At 41.1% G+C, this 20328-nt stretch overlaps 1 protein-coding gene across 1 annotated transcript in view; it reads right to left on the reverse strand.

Annotated features, from left to right (window-relative positions):
- Positions 1–19331, reverse strand: part of NEK10 (NIMA related kinase 10) — a 210985-nt gene extending 191654 nt beyond the window's left edge. The window contains exons 1-4 of the mRNA XM_023554898.2: positions 18716–19331; positions 18371–18431; positions 11462–11592; positions 9463–9561 (exon numbers count right to left, since the gene is read on the reverse strand). Of these exons, the coding sequence (XP_023410666.2) occupies positions 9463–9561; positions 11462–11592; positions 18371–18431; positions 18716–18789 (365 nt within the window). The 5' untranslated portion in view covers positions 18790–19331. The remainder of the gene's footprint in view (positions 1–9462; positions 9562–11461; positions 11593–18370; positions 18432–18715) is intronic.
- Between the last annotated feature and the right edge of the window lie 997 nt (positions 19332–20328).

Raw genomic sequence — 20328 nt, forward strand, 5'->3', positions numbered from 1 at the left:
ATTAAAGGACTTCATTTCCTACTACTATTTTAAGCATAATTATCCTGCTACTGATCATTGTTCTACTCTCCTCAAGGTCAACAAGGAAACAGTTGAGGACAGCTTAAGGTCTTTTGCAGCGTTCATTAATCTTACAGTAATCATTGAATGTATTGCCCACAACTCAGCAGGGATAGAGTTGCGTAACGTTGGTAAAGATCCTAGGCTTCGGGTATCATCTAAGCCACGTAATAATCCTCTCCTTATATCAAGTACAAAGGCATGACAGATGCCTTCCCAATCCTGGATTACTTTAAACTAAACCAGTGTATTTGGCAGTCACTGCCCAATATTTAAACACGCGATACCAAATAACGTCATCCAAATGATCAAGTCACTAGGTCACCATTAAGGCACGTGTTTAGTAGCTGACTCACCATGGAAGGCCCATCAGGATCCTGTTCTACTTAAAATCAGCTAATGCGGAGGTGGAGCCAAGATGGCAGAATAGACAGACGTTTCCGTCAAGCCCTCTTTACAACAAAGGCCAGAAAAAACAAGTGAAACGAGTATATTTGTGACAAGCTGGGAGCCCTGAGCATCAAAGACAAGCTTAGACAATGAACTGAGGGGCAGGGGGAGGAAGAGGTCGTTCAGAAAGGGAGAGGAGTTACCGGACCTGAATCGCGGGGAGCCCTCAGGCACCATTCCCAGAGCAGCAGCGGCAGCAGCGGCGACAGCTGGTCCTGGCTTTCGGCCGCAGTTTCCTCAGGGAGAAGCAGCCAGCCACACAGCCCACTCGCACATCCAGAATCTGAGGAGAAGGGCGCTCTCGGCAAAAGCTAAGTACTTGCGAATTCCCGGGCCTGAGATAGACCCTGGTGAGCACCTGGAGCCATCCTCCCAGCCCTGGGGAAGGAAAAAATCTCCAACTTGGGGGAAAAGATAAATTGCTAGCTCCATTAACTGGGGAAACTCAGGACAGAAGCAGCTTCTGTCCAGGCATAAACCGTCCGTGGACCTTGAGCACCTTTCCCTTCTGCATGGACCCGTGTGGGCCTATTTCAGGAGAATAGGCCCTTGTTGGCAAACTCCAACCATTTCAGTGGTGCGGTGGAGAGGTGGGTGTTTGACGTTTGACATTGCTTTGCCTGTTAAACAACGTCCTCACCTACCCACAACAGGGGCCTAAGGACTGGTGGCTCCACTTGGGTCACCCAGCCACCTGCAACAGGGGTCCAGGGATAACTGGTACCTCCCAGTCCTTACAACAAAATCTTTGGTTGCCCAAGGTCCCTCTGCAGAGCCCACCCACCAGCACGCTCTAGGGAACAGAGATGCATTTTCCTCAAAGACAAGTGGGGGTCAGTTCTCAGCCCCCTGCCTTGTTCAGAGTGTGACCCCCTGCTGCAACCAGATACTGGTATATATGCCAATCACCCCTGCCCCTCTAAGACTGTAGGACAGAGCCTGTACCGCACACCTGATATCAGCTACCTAGAAACCTGAGCTGAATTCATACAAGAAAACTAAATGAACTCCTAGACTGATATACCTCATAACAGCTCTAGCCAGCTGGGGACAGGACACCAGAGCTCCAAAAGCGAAAATAACCAAGCTAGCTCACTCAAGCAACCCATAGGGGTATACCAAAACAAAACAAAGCAAGTAGCTACGACACAGTAAGCAAGCATAAACTAATACAATAACTTACAGATGGCTCGGAGACAACGGTCAGTATCAAGTCACGTAAAGAAACAGACCATGATCACCTCAACGGGCTCTCAAAAGAAAGAATCCAGGGATCTTCTACATGAAAGTGCATTCCTGGAATAACCAGATGCAGAATACAAAAGTTTAATATACAGAACCTTTCAAGACATCAGAAAGGAAATGAGGCAATATGCAGACAAGCCAAAGAACACACAGATAAAGCAACTGAAGAAATTAGAAAGATTATTCAGGAACATAATGAAAAGTTTAATAAGCTGGAAAAATCCGTAGACAAACAGCAATCAGAAATTCAGAAGATTAACAACAAAATTACAGAATTAGATAACTCAATAGAAAGTCAGAGGAGCAGAACTGAGCAAGTAGAAGCTAGAATTTCTGAACTCGAAAATAAATCACTTGGCACTAATATATTTGAAGAAAAATCAGATAAAAGAATTTTAAAAAATGAAGAAACCTTAAGAATCATGTGGGACTCTATCAAGAGAAATAACCTACGAGTGATTGGGGTACCAGAACAGGGAGGGATAACAGAAAATACAGAGAAAATTGTTGAATATTTGTTGGCAGAAAACTTCCCTGATATTGTGAAAGATGAGAAGATATCTATCCAAGATGTTCTTTGAACTCCACATAAGGTAGATCTTAAAAGAAAGTCACCAAGACAGATTGTAATCAAGCTCGTCAAAACCAGAGATAAAGAGAGAATTATAAGAGCAGTGAGGGATAAAAGAAAAGTCATCTACAAAGGAGAGCCAATAAGAAAAAGCTCAGACTACTCGGCAGAAACCATGCAGGCAAGAAAGCAATGGGATGACATATTTAAAAAACTGAAGGAAAAAAATTGCCTGCCAAGAATCATATATCCATCAAAACTGTCTCTTAAATATGAAGGTGAAATTAAGACATTTCCAGATAAACACAATTTGAGGGAATTGGTAAAAACCAAACCAAAACTACAAGAAATACTAAAGGGAGTTCTTGGGTTAGAAAATCAATAATATCAGGTATCAACCTAAGACTAGAACACTCGGGCAGAGCAACCAGAAGTCAACCCAGACAGGGAAATGCAAAAAAACAAAGCAAGATTATAAAAAAAAAAAAAAAAGGCCCAACACAGGGTAACGGCGATGTTATTATATAAAAGAAGACAACATTAAAATAATAAAGAGGGACTAAGAAATGTAATCCTACACCTTCCATATGGAGAGGAAGATACGGCGATACAAAAAAATAAAAGTTAGTTTTAAATTTAGAAAAATAGGAGTAAATAATAAGGTAACCATAAAGGAGACAAACTATCCTACTCATCAAAATAAAATACAAGGGAAAAATACAGGCTCAGCAGAAACAAAATCAGCAACAACAAATATGAAGAAAGGACAATATATAAAGAAAATCTACTCAGCACATAAAATCAAGTGGGAAAAAGAAACTGTCAACACACAAAAAAAGACATCAAAATGATAGCACTATATACATAAAAAAAAAAAAAAATTACCCTGAATGTAAATGGACTAAATGAACCAATAAAGAGACAGAGAGTGGCAGAATGGATTAAAAAACCAGATCCACCTATATGCTCCTTACAAGAGACATACCTCAGACTTAGAGACACAAACAAACTAAAACTCAAAGAATGGAGAAAAACATACCAAGCAAACAACAATCAAAAAAGAGCAATATTAATTTCTGACAAAATAGACTTTATAGTTAAATCCATCAGAAAGGATAAGGAAGGACACTATATAATGATTAAAGGGACAATACACCTAGAAGATATAACCATATTAAATATTTATGCACCCAATGACAGGGCTGAAAGATACATAAAACAAACTCTATCAGCATTGAAAAGTGAGATAGACAGCTCCACAATAATAGTAGGAGACTTTAACACACCACTTTCGGTGAAGGACAGGACATCCAGAAAGAAGCTCAATAAAGACGCAGGAGATCTAAATGCCACAATTCACCAACTTGACCTCATAGACATATACAGAACACTGCACCCAACAGCACCAAGTACACATTCTTTTCTAGTACACATGGAACATTCTCTAGAATAGAGCACATATTAGGTCATAAAGTAAGCCTAAGCAGAATCCAAAACAATGAAATATTACAAAGCATCTTCTCTGACCATAAAGCCATAAAAGTGGAAATCAATAACAGAAAAAGCAGGGAAAAGAAATCAAACACTTAGAAACTGAACAATACCCTGCTCAAAAAAGACTAGATTATAGAAGACATTAAGGATGGAATAAAGAAATTCAGAGAATCCAATGAGAATAAAAACATTTTTTTTTTATAGAAGACATTAAGGATGGAATAAAGAAATTCATAGAATCCAATGAGAATGAAAACACTTCCTATTAGAACCTTTGGGACACAGCAAAAGCGGTGCTCAGAGGCCAATTTATATCAATAAATGCACACATCCAAAAAGAAGAAAGGGCCAAAATCAAAGAATTATCCCTACGACTTGAACAAACAGAAAGAGAGCAACAAAAGGAACCCACAGGCACCAGAAGAAAACAAATAATAAAAATTACAGCTGAACTGAATGAAATAGAAAACAGAAAAATAATTGAAAAAATTAAGACCAAAAGCTGGTTTTTTTTTAAAATCAACAAAATTGATAAACCACTGGACAAACTGACAAAAGAAAAACAGGAGAGGAAGCAAATAACCCGAATGAGAAATGAGATGGGCGATATTACAACAGACCCAACTGAAATTAAAAGAATCATATCAGATTACTATGAAAAACTATACTCAAACAAATTTGAAAACCTAGAAGAAATGGATGAATTCCTAGAAAAACACTACCTACCTAAACTAATGCAAACAGAGGTAGAACAACTAAATAGATCCATAATAAAAGAAGAGATTGAAAAGGTAATTAAAAAACTCCCAACAAAAAAAAGCCCTGGTCCGGACAGCTTCACTGCAGAGTTCTACCAAACTTTCAGAGAAGAGTTAACACCACTACTACTAAAGGTATTTCAGAGCATAGAAAAGGATGGAATACTACCAAATTCATTCTATGAAGCCACCATATCCCTGATATCAAAACCAGGTAAAGACACCACAAGAAAAGAAAATTATAGACCTATATCCCTCATGAATGTAGATGCAAAAATCCTCAACCAAATTCTAGCCAATAGAATTCAACAACATATCAAAAAATAATTCACCGTGACCAAGTGGGATTCATACCAGGTATGCAGGGATGGTTTAACATTAGAAAAACAATTAATGTAATCTAAACCACATAAATAAAACAAAAGACAAGAATCACATGATTTTATCTATCAATTGATGCAGAAAAGGCATTTGACAAAGTTCAACACTCATTCATGATAAAAACTCTCAGCAAAACAGGAATAGAAGGAAAATTTCTCAATATAATAAAGGGCAGAAAAAAATTTTTTTTTTTTTTTTATACAAAGCCAACTGCCAACATCACCCTAAAGGGAGAGAGCTTGAAAACATTCCCATTGAGATCAGGAACCAGACAAGGATGCCCTTTATCACCACTCTTATTCAACATTGTGCTGGAAGTCCTAGCCAGAGCAATTAGGCTAGATAAAGAAATAAAGGGCATCCAGATTGGCAAGGAAGAAGTAAAAGTATCTCTATTTGCAGATGACATGATCTTATATGCAGAAAACCCTAAGGAGTCCTCAAGAAACCTACTGAAACTAATAGAAGAGTTCAGCAGAGTATCAGGATACAAGATAAACATACAAAAATCAGTTGGATTCCTCTACACCAACAAACAGAACATCGAAGAGGAAATCACCAAATCAATGCCATTTATAGCAGCCCCCAAGAAGATAAAATACTTAGGAATAAATCTTACCAGAGATGTAAAAGACTTATACAAAGAAAACTATAATACACTTTTGCAAGAAACCACAAGAGACTCATATAAGTGGAAGAACATACCTTTCTCGTGGATAGGAAGACTTAACATTATAAAAATGTCTATTCTATCAAAAGCGATCTATACATTTAATGCAATTCCGATCCAAATCCCAGGGACATTCTTTAATGAGATGGAGAAACAAATCACCAATTTCATATGGAAGGGAAAGAGGCCCCGGATAAATAAGACATTACTGAAAAAGAAGAACAAAGTGGGAGGCCTTACTTTACCTGATTTTAGAACCTATTATACCGCCACAGTAGTCAAAACAGCCTGGTACTGGTACAACAACAGACACATGGACCAATGGAACAGAATTGACAATCCAGACATAAATCCATTCACATATGACCAGTTGATATTTGACAAAGGCCCCAAAACAGTTAAATGGGGAAAAGACAGTCTTTTTAACAAAGGGTGCTGGCGTAACTGGATATCCATCTGTAAAAAAATGAAACATGACCCATACCTCACTCCATGCACAAAAATGAACTCAAAATGGATCAAAGACCTAAATATAAAATCTAAAATGATAAAGATCATGGAAGAAAAAATAGGGACAACATTAGGAAAGATTATAAACATTATATAACGTTACAAAACATTATAAAGAACGTAGAAGAAAAACTAGATAACTGCGAGCTCCTAAAAATCAAATACCTATGCTCATCCAAAGACTTCACCAAAAGAATAAAAAGACTACCTACAGACTGGGAAAAAGTTTTTAGCTATGACATTTCTGATCAGAGCCTGATCTCTAAAATCTACATGATACTGCAAAAACTCAACTGCAAAAAGACAAATAACCCAATTAAAAAATGGGCAAAAGATATGAATAGACACTTCACTAAAGAAGACATTCAGGTAGCTAACAGATATATGGGGAAATGTTCACAATCATTAGCCATTAGAGAAATCCAGATCAAAACTACAATGAGATTTCATCTCACTCCAATAAGACCGGCATTAATCAAAAAAACACAAAATAATAAATGTTGGAGAGGCTGTGGAGAGATTGGAACACTTCTACACTGCTAGTGGGAATGCCAAATGGTACAACCACTTTGGAAATCGATTTGGTGCTTCCTTCAAAAGCTAGAAATAGAACTACTATACGATCCAGCAATCCCACTCCCTGGAATATATCCTAGAGAAATAGGAGCCTTTACACGAACAGATATATGCACACCCATGTTTATTGCAGCACTGTTTGCAATAGCAAAATGATGGAAGCAACCAAGGTACCCATCAACAGATGAATGGATAAATTATGGTATATTCACACAATGCAATACTACGCATCGATAAAGCACAATGAGGAATCGGTGAAACATTTCATAACATGGAGGAACCTGGAAGGCATTATGCTGAGTGAAATTAGTCAGTTGCAAAAGGACAAATATTATATAAGGCCACTATTATAAGAACTTGAGAAATACTTTAAACTGAGAAGAAAACATTCTTTCGTGGTTATGAGAGGGGGGAGGGAGGGAGGGTGGGAGAGGGGCATTCGCTAATGAGATAGTAGATAAGAACTACTTTAGGTGAAGGGAAAGACAGCACACAATACAGGAGAGGTCAGCACAATTGGACTAAACCAAAAGCAAAGAAGTTTCCTGAATAAACTGAATGCTTTGAAGGCCAGCGTAGCAGGGGCAGGGGTCTGGGGGCCATGGTTTCAGGGGACATCTAAGTCAATTGGCATAATAAAATCTATTAAGAAAACATTCTGCATCCCACTTTGAAGAGCGGCATCTGGGGTCTTAAACGCTAGCAAGTAGCCATCTAAGATGCATCAATTGGTCTCAACCCATCTGGATCAAAGGAGAATGAAGAACATCAAGAACACAAGGCGATTACGAGCCCAAGAGACAGAAGGGGCCACATGAACCAGCGACTTCATCATCCTGAGACCAGAAGAACTAGATGGTGCCTCGCTACAACCGATGACTGCCCTGACAGGGAACACAACAGAGAACCCCTGAGGGAGCAGGAGAACAGTGGAATGCAGACCCCAAATTCTCATAAGGCCAGACTTCATGGTCTGACTGAGACCAGAAGGACCCCCATGGTCATGGCACCCAGACCTTCTGTTGGCCCAGGATAGGAACCATTCCCGAAGCCAACTCTTCAGACATGGATTGGACTGGACAATGGGTTGGAGAGGGATGCTGGTGAGGAGTGAGCTTCTTGGATCAGGTGGACACTTGAGACTATGTTGGCATCTCCTGCCTGGAGGGGAGATGAGAGGGTGGAGGGGGTTAGAAGCTGACGAAATGGACACAAAAAGAGAGAGTGGAGGGAGAGAGTGGGCTGCCTCATAAGGGGGAGAGTAACTGGGAGTGTGTAGCAAGGTGTATATGGGTTTTTGTGTGGGAGGCTGACTTGATTTGTAAACTTTCACTTAAAGCACAATAAAAATTATTTTTAAAAAAATCAGCTAAAGCACTCGGTCAAGTCCAGGTTTTATTTTGGTCAAGGCATTCAATTAGTAATACTTCTCCAATTTTTCCGAATAAGGTCATTTCTTCCCTTTCTAACTGGGACAGAATTGAGATTGCAATCAAGTCCCAAAGTGATGGGGAAGGTTCAAAGTTCTTTATAGGTATCCTTCCAGCCAATGCCTGTGGGGAGAGAGACTGGGTCTCTTCTGGGGGAATGTGAAAGGCAGGGTCCTAGCTGGCAGAATGACGGGCACCTCCTTCACAGCTGGCACGCAGCACACCCAGATCTCACTTCAACCAGCATGGGTGCCGTCAAGTTGATTTTTTTCCAGTTGCCATCAGCTCATGGCGGCTTCATGTTTCAGAGTAGAACTTTGCTCCACAGGGTTTTCAGCAGCTGATTTTTTAGAAGTACACTGCCAGGTCTTTTTTCCAAGGTGCCTCTGGGTAGATTCAAACCACTAACCTTTCAATTAGTAGCCAAGCATGTAACCATTTACACTACCCAGGAACTGCTTAACCAGCACATAAAAAAAAAAAAAAAAAACCCACCAAACCAAATTGTTTTCAAGTCAATTCCGACTCACAGTGATCCTATTGAGGCAGAGTAGAACGGCCCCATAGGGTTTCCAAGGAGCGGCTGGTGGATTCCAACTGCCAACCTTCTGGTTATCAGCCAAGCTTTTAACCTCTGGGCCACTAGGGCTCCAACAGGCACATAAAGGATAGAAAATTCAAGTCCTGGCTGTAGTCCAGCACCAGTCAGTAGCTCACTAAAAACCCCTGCTATATGAGAAGGAACCTAAAGGCCTAACCCTTCTTCCTCAGACTCAACCCTGTGCCTGTGTTAAGATCGATCAGAAAGCAAGCAGAACATTTGGTTTGGTCCTGTGAAGAAATGTCTTGATCAGACTGTGGCTGGATGGTGCACACTCATCCTTTCTGTCCCCAAGGTCAAGGATGGAGCAGCCCATTTACTCAGTAATTGTATCTACTGCAAAACTACTAGAAAAATGTTGTCCGTGGTGTTACCGAATGTCTTTTCCATAAAGACTCACACAATAACCTCCTCCTTGTGCTTAGATACCAGGAAAAAAAAAGGGGGGGGGAAACAACCTAACTTGAGGTTTTCCCACTCCACCTTATCTTTTAGGAAATTCAGCTAAATTCAGCACCTAACCAGAGTGATTTGAATTAGCTCATCTTCAAGGCCTATTTATTCACCTCATCCTAACTGGCCTTTGTTCTGTTTTATCTTTGAATTATGTTGTGTTCAATTTTTTAAGCTGCTTCGAATGATAGTCTACAGACAAAATATATAAAATACGCCATTCTTGGCTAAATGTCTGTTTGTCTTTCCTGAGACATTCTTACCTGCATATGAGTCTATTTTTCACCAGGGCTGTAAAGATCTCCTGAAATAGTTCATGCTGGGGATGTTTGCTGAAATTTCTCTCATTCTTGTAGTTTATACTGAGATGAAACAAACAGAAAAGCATTTTGTAACTGACTTTATTGAGGCTGCCTCAAAGTTAACAATGCAGACAAAGATTATTTATATTCATACAAATATAGAAGAACGCTTGCGGTTTAACACATGGCTAAAGGCAAGCATCAATTGTTAAATTAGGAACTTATGAAGTCAATAATATAGATTATAATCAAGCACATGTATTCCATCTCACCATATTAACTCAATTATCTCCTATAAACATTTAACATCTAAAATTGGGTGGAGGGAGGAAGAGGGGCATATGGAGAGAAAGAACGGCGGGGGCATATTATTTGGACAGCCGTGCAACAAGCAGAGAAGAATTTCCTCCCTTCATTTTCCCACCCACTCACCCTCCACTCCATTCAGCTGCTATAGCTGCCAGCTCCAGGGGTTGGCACACACATTTCCTCACCCAGCACCACCAGTGCTGTGGAGTCAATTCTGACCCATGGAGACCCCAGGTGCATCAAAGTACAACTGTGCTCCACAGGGTTTTCAAGGGCTGATTTGGCGAAGCAGATCACCAGCCCTTCTTCTTAGGTGTCTCTGGGTGGACTCAAGCCTCCAATTATTCAATTAGCAGCCGAAATGTCTTAACCGTCTGCACCATTCAGAGATTCCTTGGGGATAACAGGGATTTATTAAAAACAGTCTACGCCCCATCAAATGTGAGCATTTTTGTTATTGTTGTTTGTTTGTTGTGTGTGTTTGTTTTAACAGTCTTGAGCTATTCCAGTTTCGGCTTCTTGTTGCTGATGTTACAGTCCACCATAGAGGTTAAAAAATACCCCAAAACATTCCACTCAAAGACTGGAAGAGGATAAGAACTAATGCACAAAAGGGATTCAATGCCACAGAATCTGTGATAACGCTATTTTTGTGTGTGTGTGTGTATAAAAGCCATTCATTTGAAAACCTAGGCCAGACAAGCCGGAATTGCATCCACATACCACCTGAAAGGCAAACGCTGTCATCTTATGTTGCCATCTGTCAAGTTCTGCCTTCATAGCCTCTCAGATGCCATTGGATGGCGTGTCCACATCCTAGCCAGGTGAGGGCTGTGACGGTTTCCTAGTACCCGGACATGGGAAGACTGAATGTGTAACAATACTTCAAGTATTTGATGATCCTCCCTAAAAATATTTTTTAAAAATATGGACCTATTAATGTCCATGTGACCTTTCTGGGGCGTTAAAACCACTGTTATAAAATGAAGGAGAAACAAAATCTAGGTCAAATGGTCACTCTATAACATTCATATTGGTATTTCATGCCATTCATTATTTAAGTGACTCTTAGTCCCAGATGACCTAAGCACGTTGTAGAACTGAGAACCAGCTTCTGGAAGGGGTGTGGCCCTCAGGAACATGCAGCTTCTAGGAGATCTACATGGTGACAGGAGAGATAAACATGGGCTGACCCTTTCAGTGTTAAAGGTGAGGCAAGATCCCTCCAACTGAAAACTTCGGTTGCTTTGACAACCACATTCTTTAGCTACCACATCTCTTTATCACAAGGGCTTCTTTTATGCCTTCTCCTTACTGGAAAGACGTGGCCAGGCCAAAAGCTAAAGACAAAGCTGGGAATCCACCTAGGCGGGTCAACAATCTGGAACCATTTCCTCATTGAGCCAACGCCAGAGGTATGTCAGCACTGTATCCCAAAACCCCCAGTCAGCGTCACCTGCAGCCATTAAGCCTATTATTTACACAGAATTTTGGGGAATGGTTTAAGCACTCACTGAAATTATTAAGTGAAGAATCCCTGTGGTAAATTTTGAAATGGGTTTAAAACTTTAGCTACTATGGCACGCCTAAAGAAAGCTTAGGGCTAATTAGAACAGATTGCTGAAGACAAGGGAGCTATTGGGTTTCTTACCTAAAATTTTCAAGTTCAACAGCTTCTGTGGACTCATGCCACTGACCTCGAGTTCTGGGTCCACCTGCCTTCATGGCGGGCTCAGACTTCGTCATGCTATTCGGGGCACTATCGAAGGTAATGGCTGGAAGCTACAGAAATAGAAGCAGAGTACGTGAGGCTCACACCTCAGCACAGGGTAGAGAAAGCGACAAAATGGGGGTGGAGCAAGATGAAGGGAGCTCCCCCCACCCCAAGCCAATGATTAACATGGTAGCTACATCCACTGCAAGGTTCTTCCAAGATTTAAACACTGCTGACTTAAATTTTCCTCACTCTGTGCTACCGGCTTTATTTGACTTCACAGCTTATAACACCATCCGACACATCTTAGAGTTATTTATTGACTTCCAGTCTCCCTTGGTTATAATGTCACCTCACTGCGAGCAGGAACTTGCCTGTTTTTGTTCAATGCCGTACCCCCACTACCTCAAAGAGTGCTGAGGATACAGGTCCGGGGTAAGGCCTGGAGTTTCTAAAGCTTGTTGGATGACTCAAACGTGCGAGCTGACTAGAGAGTTTCAGGACCCAGCCAGAACACTGTGGTGAGGGGTCCAGACTGAGAGTAAATCATCATTCATTCATTGGACTCCATCCGTTCATTCTTCAACATTTACCAAATCTGCGCACTGTGCGCCGTGGGTGTTAGGGAAAAAAAGATATAAAAGTCTTGACTTTCTGATTATTCGACTGTATTTATAAACACCATTAAAATATACTACAGGACTAACCACAAGAAAACTAAAAACTCATTTAAATTCACTACAACGACTTGAACATGCCCTACTTATAATACGAAGACCCTCGATGAGATGGATTGACACAGTGGCTGCAACAATGGCCTCGAGCATAACAATGATTGTAAGGATGGCAGAGGACCAGGCAGTGTTTCATTCTGTTGCACATAGGGTCGCTATGAGTGGGAACAGACTCAACAACACCTAACAATAATAGCAACATAATATGAACTGGTTAATTATTTGTATAATAAAAGAGCAACTTATCAGTACTCAAATAGTTTGATTTATCAATATTTACTTATAATTTTGAAGCCATGAGATTTGTTTCTAGTACCACTCTAAAGTTGAGCATACAAACAAAAAAAAACCCGTTGCCGTCAAGCCAATTGCAACTTATAGTGACCCTATAGAACAGAGTAGAAATGGCCCAAAGAGTTTCCAAGAAGCGGCAGGTGGATTCAAACTGCTGACCCTTTGGTTCGCAGCAAGTTGAGCATAGTGAAGGCAAATACCAACTTGTTTCCAAAGTGCCAATTGGAGATGTTCTAAATTAGCTAAATTAACACAGATGAGCTAAGAAAAGTATAAAACAACAAGATACAGGATTCATTTTTTCATTAAATCATTCCATATATAATTATCAAATAAAGCTATAATATGTCACACTTGTTGTCTTATTCCATTAAAGTATTTCATAGAAATCAGCATACAGACATCATTTCCTTATTGAAAGAGAATATGCCTACATTCCCATAAGGCATTTGGTTTATAGAAAAAAATGCATTATAAGAAGAGTATAATAGCCAGCAAAACATAAAAATTTAAAAAGAAAATCCCTCTTCATTGTATACAAGCCATGGTTAAACTCTCCAGCAAGAAAGATCGTTTATAAAAGTATTATTCATAAATCTTCCATCCCGTGAAACTACCTCTCTTTCTCAGTGTTCACCGGGTCAATCTACTACTGCCACAAGACAACAGATCCAACAGACACTTCAGGCAACAATGCTTGGTGGTTAAGAGCACATACTCTAGGCCAGATTCTCTGGGTTTCCATACCCCATTAACCAGCTGCATGAGCTTGGACAATTTACTTAACCTCTCTGTGCATCAGTTTCCATACCTGTAAAAAGGACGTAAGAGTTTTTAACTCATGAAGTTATTTTGAGGATTCAGAAAATAGCATTTATAAAGTACCTGCTGTGTGCCAGCTATATTCTTTTCTCTTTTTTAATTGTGCCTTAGGTGAGAGTTTACAGAGCAGAATAGCTTACCATCAATAGTTTGTACATAAAGTGTTTCATGACCTTGGTTTCATTCCCCACAGTGTGTCAGCACTCTCCCCATTTCTGCCCTGGTCCTGGTCCTGATTATCTACCCCTTCCTGCCTTCTCATCTTATAATTGATTGTTCTAAGGAATGTCTTCCTCTTGGGTGTTATTGTTTTTCTTATGTGCTTATCTATTGTTTGGCTGTGAGATGATCTCCAAAAATGCCTCCATTTCCGGATCAGAAAGGTATCTTAGGGCCATAGTCTCAAGGATTCCTTCAGTCTCTGTCAGACTAGCAAGCCCAGTCTTTTCTGTGAGTTCATTTTTTTGTTCTACAATTTTCTCCTCGTCTGTACTGGATCCTCTGTTGTGATTCCAGTCAGGGCAGTTGGTAGTGGTAGCTGGGCACCATCTAGTTCTTCTGGTGTCAGAGTCATGTAGGCTGTGGTTCATGTGGTCCATTAGTCCTTTGGACTAACTGCTCCCTTGAGTCTTTGGTCTTCTTCACTCTCCCTTGCTCAGGATGGGAAGAGACCCATAGTTGTATCTTAGATGGACCAGCTATATTTTAAGTGCTTTATAAATATTTTTTAATCATTATAATTATTCCCACTGTACAGATGAATTTATTAAATACAATTTTGATTACAAATTAGAAGATTTCTGGATGTGAACTGATAACCCAAATAATACTGGACATTAAGTCACAGTAATGAGGAAATTTTCCTGTGTTACACAGGAAATGTCATGACACACAGCAAACAATAAGTGATCATTCAGTGCCAAGGAGTCTCAAGCCCCCTTGCCATTACCACAACTCACAGAACACTGACTATAAGAGAAGGTAGCCTGGCAGTTGGTACTGGAAACCAATTGATGGAGACTCAGCGGAAAAAATGGAGTTGGCATTTATAGTTGCAAAGACTTGGAACCTTACAGTAGAAACCTTGAAGCAACTAGCTCTCTTCAGACGAAAGCAATGTGGGCTCAGAAACCAGTTCAGAACTCACAGCCTTTTCTCTTAGATCTCCAGCTCTTCAGACCCTCTGTGTATCCTACATCAACTACTGTATATAAGTACTGCCAGTAAAACATACACAGTTCTCATCCCAGAGTGGCCACCACTCACCACCTGGTACAGTCAAGATCATGATGCTCAGAGTAAAAGGGCCAGGTGAGCAGCCTCCTGACAGACTTCTGTTGTACTAAGCCATTTGTTCTGTTAAGGTACACACTATACCTGACATCATTTTGGGCAACCCAAACTCTGAAAGTCCAGACATCATAAATATAACACAAATTCACATAGATAACTTTAAAGCGTGTCCTTTCCCACAAGTGATGGACTTACAGACTCAGGTGTGAAAACTTCCCCAAAAGGCACAGGATCCAGTCACCATCATCACCATCATCACCATCATCATTGGCTTCATCGTCATCATCATAGATCACTTACATAGTGCTTACCACATCTGGGCACTGTTCTAAGTGCTTTCTAGATATGATACACATTTAGTCCTCATAACAATTCCATGAGGCACACACCATTTTATTGATGAGAAAACTGAGGCACAGAAAGGCTAAGAGACTTATCTAAGAGACAAAGCTAGCAGTTGGTAGAGCTAGCTACCAAACCCAGATGACCTCCCTGCATCTCCAACATTCTCAGTTATCCAACATATACTTACGTATCTCCAATGATGAGAAAATCACTGAGGCAGCCCGCGTGCTTCTCACAGTTTCTCAAGTTTTTTTCACTCTTTCCCAAGTTTTTCCTCATATTGCCATGAAAATCTGTCCCTTGTGCTCTGTCCCTGTCTTCTAGTCCACCATCGACTCCTTTTACAATATTTAAAGAGGACTAAATGGCTTTTTTAACTGTAGGCTGAATGAAAAACTGCACCCCAAGTTCTGGCTGCATTAAACTGGTCACTGGTCCCAGAACACATCACACAGTGTGACCTCTCCATGCCTGGGCATGTGCAGCCTGTAACTCCTGATCACATTTCAGGGCTCACCTCGAATAGCCTCCTGGGTAAACAGCTGCCCAAGGACTTCCTGGGTAGAGCTATTCACGGCCTCCCTGGTGGCATTACAGTACTATCAGAAGGCATCCTACTCTATTACAATGTCTAGTTTACCCATCAACCTTTTCCCACTCAATGTGGCCACCTTCAGGGCAGTATCACATCTATCTACCTTTGCATTCATAGCACCTCACCCAGAGCCTGGCACATAAATAGGTGTTCAAATGTGAAGCTCTTCAGTGAAGGCTCACATTGCCCCCAGAGTCTTTACAAAACTAATTCATCTTGTAAATCACCTCCAGGTTAGTGACTCCATCCACCATGTTTATTGTAGATATATTGGGTGCCAGGTGTCACATCAGACTCTGGGTATACAGGAAGCAGAATGGCCAGGCCCTCTGTCTCCAAAGAGTATACAGTCCCATTTGAATGGGGTCTGCTGTGGTGGAAAGTATTGAAGAACTGGAGGAGCAGAGGAGTATCTATGGACCAGCTGTGCCAGAAGTCTTCCAAGGTATCCCGGGGAGATTCTCACACGGGCTAGGAGGCAGAGAACTACATATGCTCCAGGAACTGGAAGGTACTTCTGCAGCTCGGACAGCGTTGAGTGGGAAGAGACTGGAGATTGAAGCGCGAAGGCTGCATCCTCAGAACCTCCCTAAAGGTTTGGTCACATCACTTCTGCTCAGAAATTTCGACATTCCTTGCTGCTTAGGGGATCAAGTGTAAAATTCTACGAGAGGCCTGTAGGCACTGCACTGTCTCTTCTAGCTTTATTTATTGCTACTTCCAATGAAATCTCTACTCACCATTTTGCTTACAGGCTTGTCCCTTTCCTTCCTTAGAATATCTGATTATTTTACCCCCTTCATCTTGAATGCTTTTCCCATCAATTCCACTGAGGGAAAACCAGCGGAATTTTCAAGATGTATCTTCTTCCCTGACACTTGCAAGAAAAGTGGTCTTTTCTTCTTCCTCAAATCCACACACCCCACCGCTCATACCACTCGTCCAGGATCCATGTCGTGCCATGTTCCATAATTATCTGTTCCTACATCTTATCTGACTTCACACACAACCAGGGCTTTGAACTGGATCATTCCGATTTGAATCCCTGCTGAAAATTTGCATTTTCACCCCCAGATACACTGGATCAGAATCTGCATTTTTTAACAAGATCCCCAGATGATTCTTCCGTATAATAAATTTTGAGAACCACTGCTCTACTAGTGGTTCTCAGAACTTGTCCCTAACCAGCAGCATTAGCATGGCCTGGGAACTTGTTAGAAAGGCAAATTCTCAGCAGTGGTCCGAACCCTAAGGAACCGGTTCAAAGCCCTGTACAGAACCGTGCCTTCTATCTTTCCTTTACATGACATCTATCAAAACCTCTTTATTTCAAGGCAATTAATGGGCCTGCAATGAATGATTTTTTTCTTCCTTATCTTTTTAAATTGCAAACCTGTTTCTCAGCTTCCCATGGCTCTGAATGTAGGGGAAAAATAATGTCATTCCAACTCTAGGCAGATTCCTTCAAGATTTGTGAAAAGCCTCCGGTGAAATCTCTGACCACTTCTTTCACTCCAGCAACCCTGGGGCAGTTCTTCTTCTTGAGTTATTTGGTTTTACTGGGCTATGTTGTTCTAACCCCGCTATGCTGAAGGGGACCATCTGCCTCAGGGTGTCTCAGTTCTGTCCAACTGGGGCGCTGTCCCACGGAACAGCAGATACTAATGTGCCAAAGCAAGCTATGCAGAGATATTATACGGAGCAAACAGCACGAAGCGTAAGTAGAACCCAGGAACACAGTGAAACAATGAGGGATGTGGCCTGGTTCGTTAGAGATTCAGAAGCAGGACATCCTGTTCTTTCCAATTTTCCACCTAACCCTCTAAAGGAGATCTCCTCTGCACCGAGGCCGTCACGGTCCATTTGCAAAAAACAAGTCAGATCTTGTTAGAGTAGAAATTCAGGTAAGTGGGCTTTAATTCTGGCTTTCCCTTTTCTAATTGACTATTAAAAATCTCGGAGCCAAGCATGTGGTCCATTTGCATATTTGGTAGGCATTTCTGCCTGCCTCTGACTCCACTTGGTTCCACAACTCTTGGTTTTGTTTCTCCTTTAGTCCCGGTTTTAATTTATGATAATCCATCATGCTTTATGGTGCCATGCTTGATGGAGCCCTGGCGGTATAGAGGTTAAGAGCTCAGCTGCTAACCAAAAGGTTGGCAGTGCGAATCCACCAGCCACTCCTTGGAAAACCAACGGGGCAGTTCTGTTCTACTCTGTCCTGTGGGGTCACTGTGAGTTGGAATCAATTCAACAGCAATGGGTTTGGGTTTTTTTAATGCTTATTATAGGTGAGCATAACCCACAAAATGTCACTGGATTTCAGAATTCTAATTCCTTGCACTGTAGCAATGGGTGGGGTGGGTGGGGTGCATGGGGTGCGGCTGAGGGGAGAAGGACAGAAATGTGGTAAACAATATTTCGGAAAAATCCATTTTCCTCAAGCTCTAAAGAGCCAAAGAGGCATTCAATAGAAGACTACAATGTTTCCAGACTTGAGAGTAAAAGCTTTGGAAATTAGGATACATGACAATGAGCACAGGATAAAGCAAGACCCAGGTGTGAGAGGAAAAGAATGAAAAGGCTTTGGATGCAATGTCTTGGCAGAGCCTGAACCAGGTATGAAAGAAACGGCTGGATGAAGAAAGAAAAAAAGATATGAAAGAACAAAGAAAAGGAGACACAAAAAGATGTTACGTGGATCCTTTTGGAAACTGATGATTTCTTTTTTATTAAGGCACGCATATTCTTTGAAAACACTACCTGTTGTTTGCTTGACTGAACGTTCAAAAGGCACCGAAGTCTTTTAAGATCTGAATAATCCCTAGGAGAAAGAATAACACAATTATCCACTAACAGACAGCTCCAAGGAACAAGGTCCTGTTACCCACCAGTGGCCCTGCCATTTGAAGGCCTGCTTTTATAGACTGAAACATATACACACTAAACATTTCCTTTAGAACTCGAGAACTGATCAAATGCTTCAGTAAATACTGTAACCCAGAGTAGCAGTTGTCAAGGATTGACTCTGTTTCTCAGAAAGCCATTAAATCTGGTTGCTGGCCATTGTCTGAGTTAATAATTAGCAAAGGCTCGGTATGTGGTTACCTGGTGGTGATTCCTTGCTGTTTTTTATCGGCTGATTTTTCTGAGGTCTTCACCTTTTTGTCTTGATCAGGCATTGTAAAACATCAAGGCCCCAGGATTAACATCACATTTCTTTCTAAGGAAACCAGAGGCAAAAGCTTTAGTTGGCTTGTGGGCTCTAAAATACTCTCAATTAATACAAGCAAAATTCACTTACTGATTTAAACATGCAAAAACTAACATTTATTTCCAACAGAATAACAAAAATATTCATATGAATACCATTTACTGTGTATCCTTCAAAAGCCGCCGGAAACATTTAGGGCATTATTTCCAATTAGAGCAACCCACGAGCCTATAGTTGCTGGGTCAGCCTTGATTTTAAATATTCTGACCCATTGTCCCAAGAAGTATTGTTCTGCGTGTCAGAACAAGTGCCCCCATTTATGTGAGTAAAATGAATACTTGAAGCCCAGTTGATGCTTTTATGCCGTCCCATCTTCCTCAACACGCATCCATAACCATACACTTCCTCCCTTATCATGGGTCAAACCCCTGAAAGCCCCAGAGAGAGTCCCCACCCACTCACAAATGAGCATTATTTATGCTTATGGTGGGTGAGGGTAACACACAAAACGTCACTGGATTTCCAGAATTCCCCGAGCTTGAGAGCTGCCATTGGAATCCCCATGTGGGTGGGCGCTAGTCATAAGTTTTTCTGGAAGGCTTGGGTCAGTCTTAAACAGCCCTGAGCTCACCCAATCCGTCCGGACAGTGACGCTGGTCCGGCTAGGAATACAACCCCACAAGCGTTTCAGTCTTCTGAATTAAACTTTGTAGTGTTATCATGGGTACTCTTCCTGGGGTAAATTCTTATACTATTTTCCACCCCCACCCAAAAGATAACTACATGTTCACCAATGGACAGAGAACAGTTCATTTGTTTGCTTTTTTCCCTACTAGATCTCTGATTCAATTATTTTAGCTTCCAGAACAGAAACAAAGTATTGAAGATATTCATGCTTTCGATTACACAGCAAGTATGAAATAAATATACTACTGGTTTAGTCTGATTGGATGCAAAATTTTCCAACCAGGCTTCAGTGCCACAGTTTATCATCAGTGTGTTGTTCAGGCATGAGAAGGCACGCAGTATGGTCTTATAATTGTATGCTTCCATGTCATCAGTGTGTTGTTCAGGCTTGAGAAGGCATGCAGTATGGTCTTATAATTGTACGCTTCCACGTATTATGAATTCTGTGGTTCAAATCCAAGTGTTTCAGAGGCATCAGAGGCAAAAGGAATGTGCCATTGGGGGCTTCACTGCAACAGGATATAGAAAGATGAAATCCACAAAGACAGTTTACTTAAGGATTTAAAAATGATAGCCTAATGTATTTGTGACAAATAGTTGAGCTGGAATTAAGAGCTGGGGACCAAGGCTCAAATCACAGGCAATGCTTTAGGACTATACTGGGGGGATGACACCATATATTCATTCGCTCAACAGATACTCACTGAACGTTTACTATGACCAGCATCTCAGACTGAAAAGTGCTAAAGGACAAATGGACAATTGATCACAGGAATGTGATCTACCACAAGCAAAGAAAAACCCCCTTGGTGAACTTGAA

Source organism: Loxodonta africana, chromosome 27 (genome assembly GCF_030014295.1).
Source record: "Loxodonta africana isolate mLoxAfr1 chromosome 27, mLoxAfr1.hap2, whole genome shotgun sequence".
Classification (NCBI taxonomy): domain Eukaryota; kingdom Metazoa; phylum Chordata; class Mammalia; order Proboscidea; family Elephantidae; genus Loxodonta; species Loxodonta africana.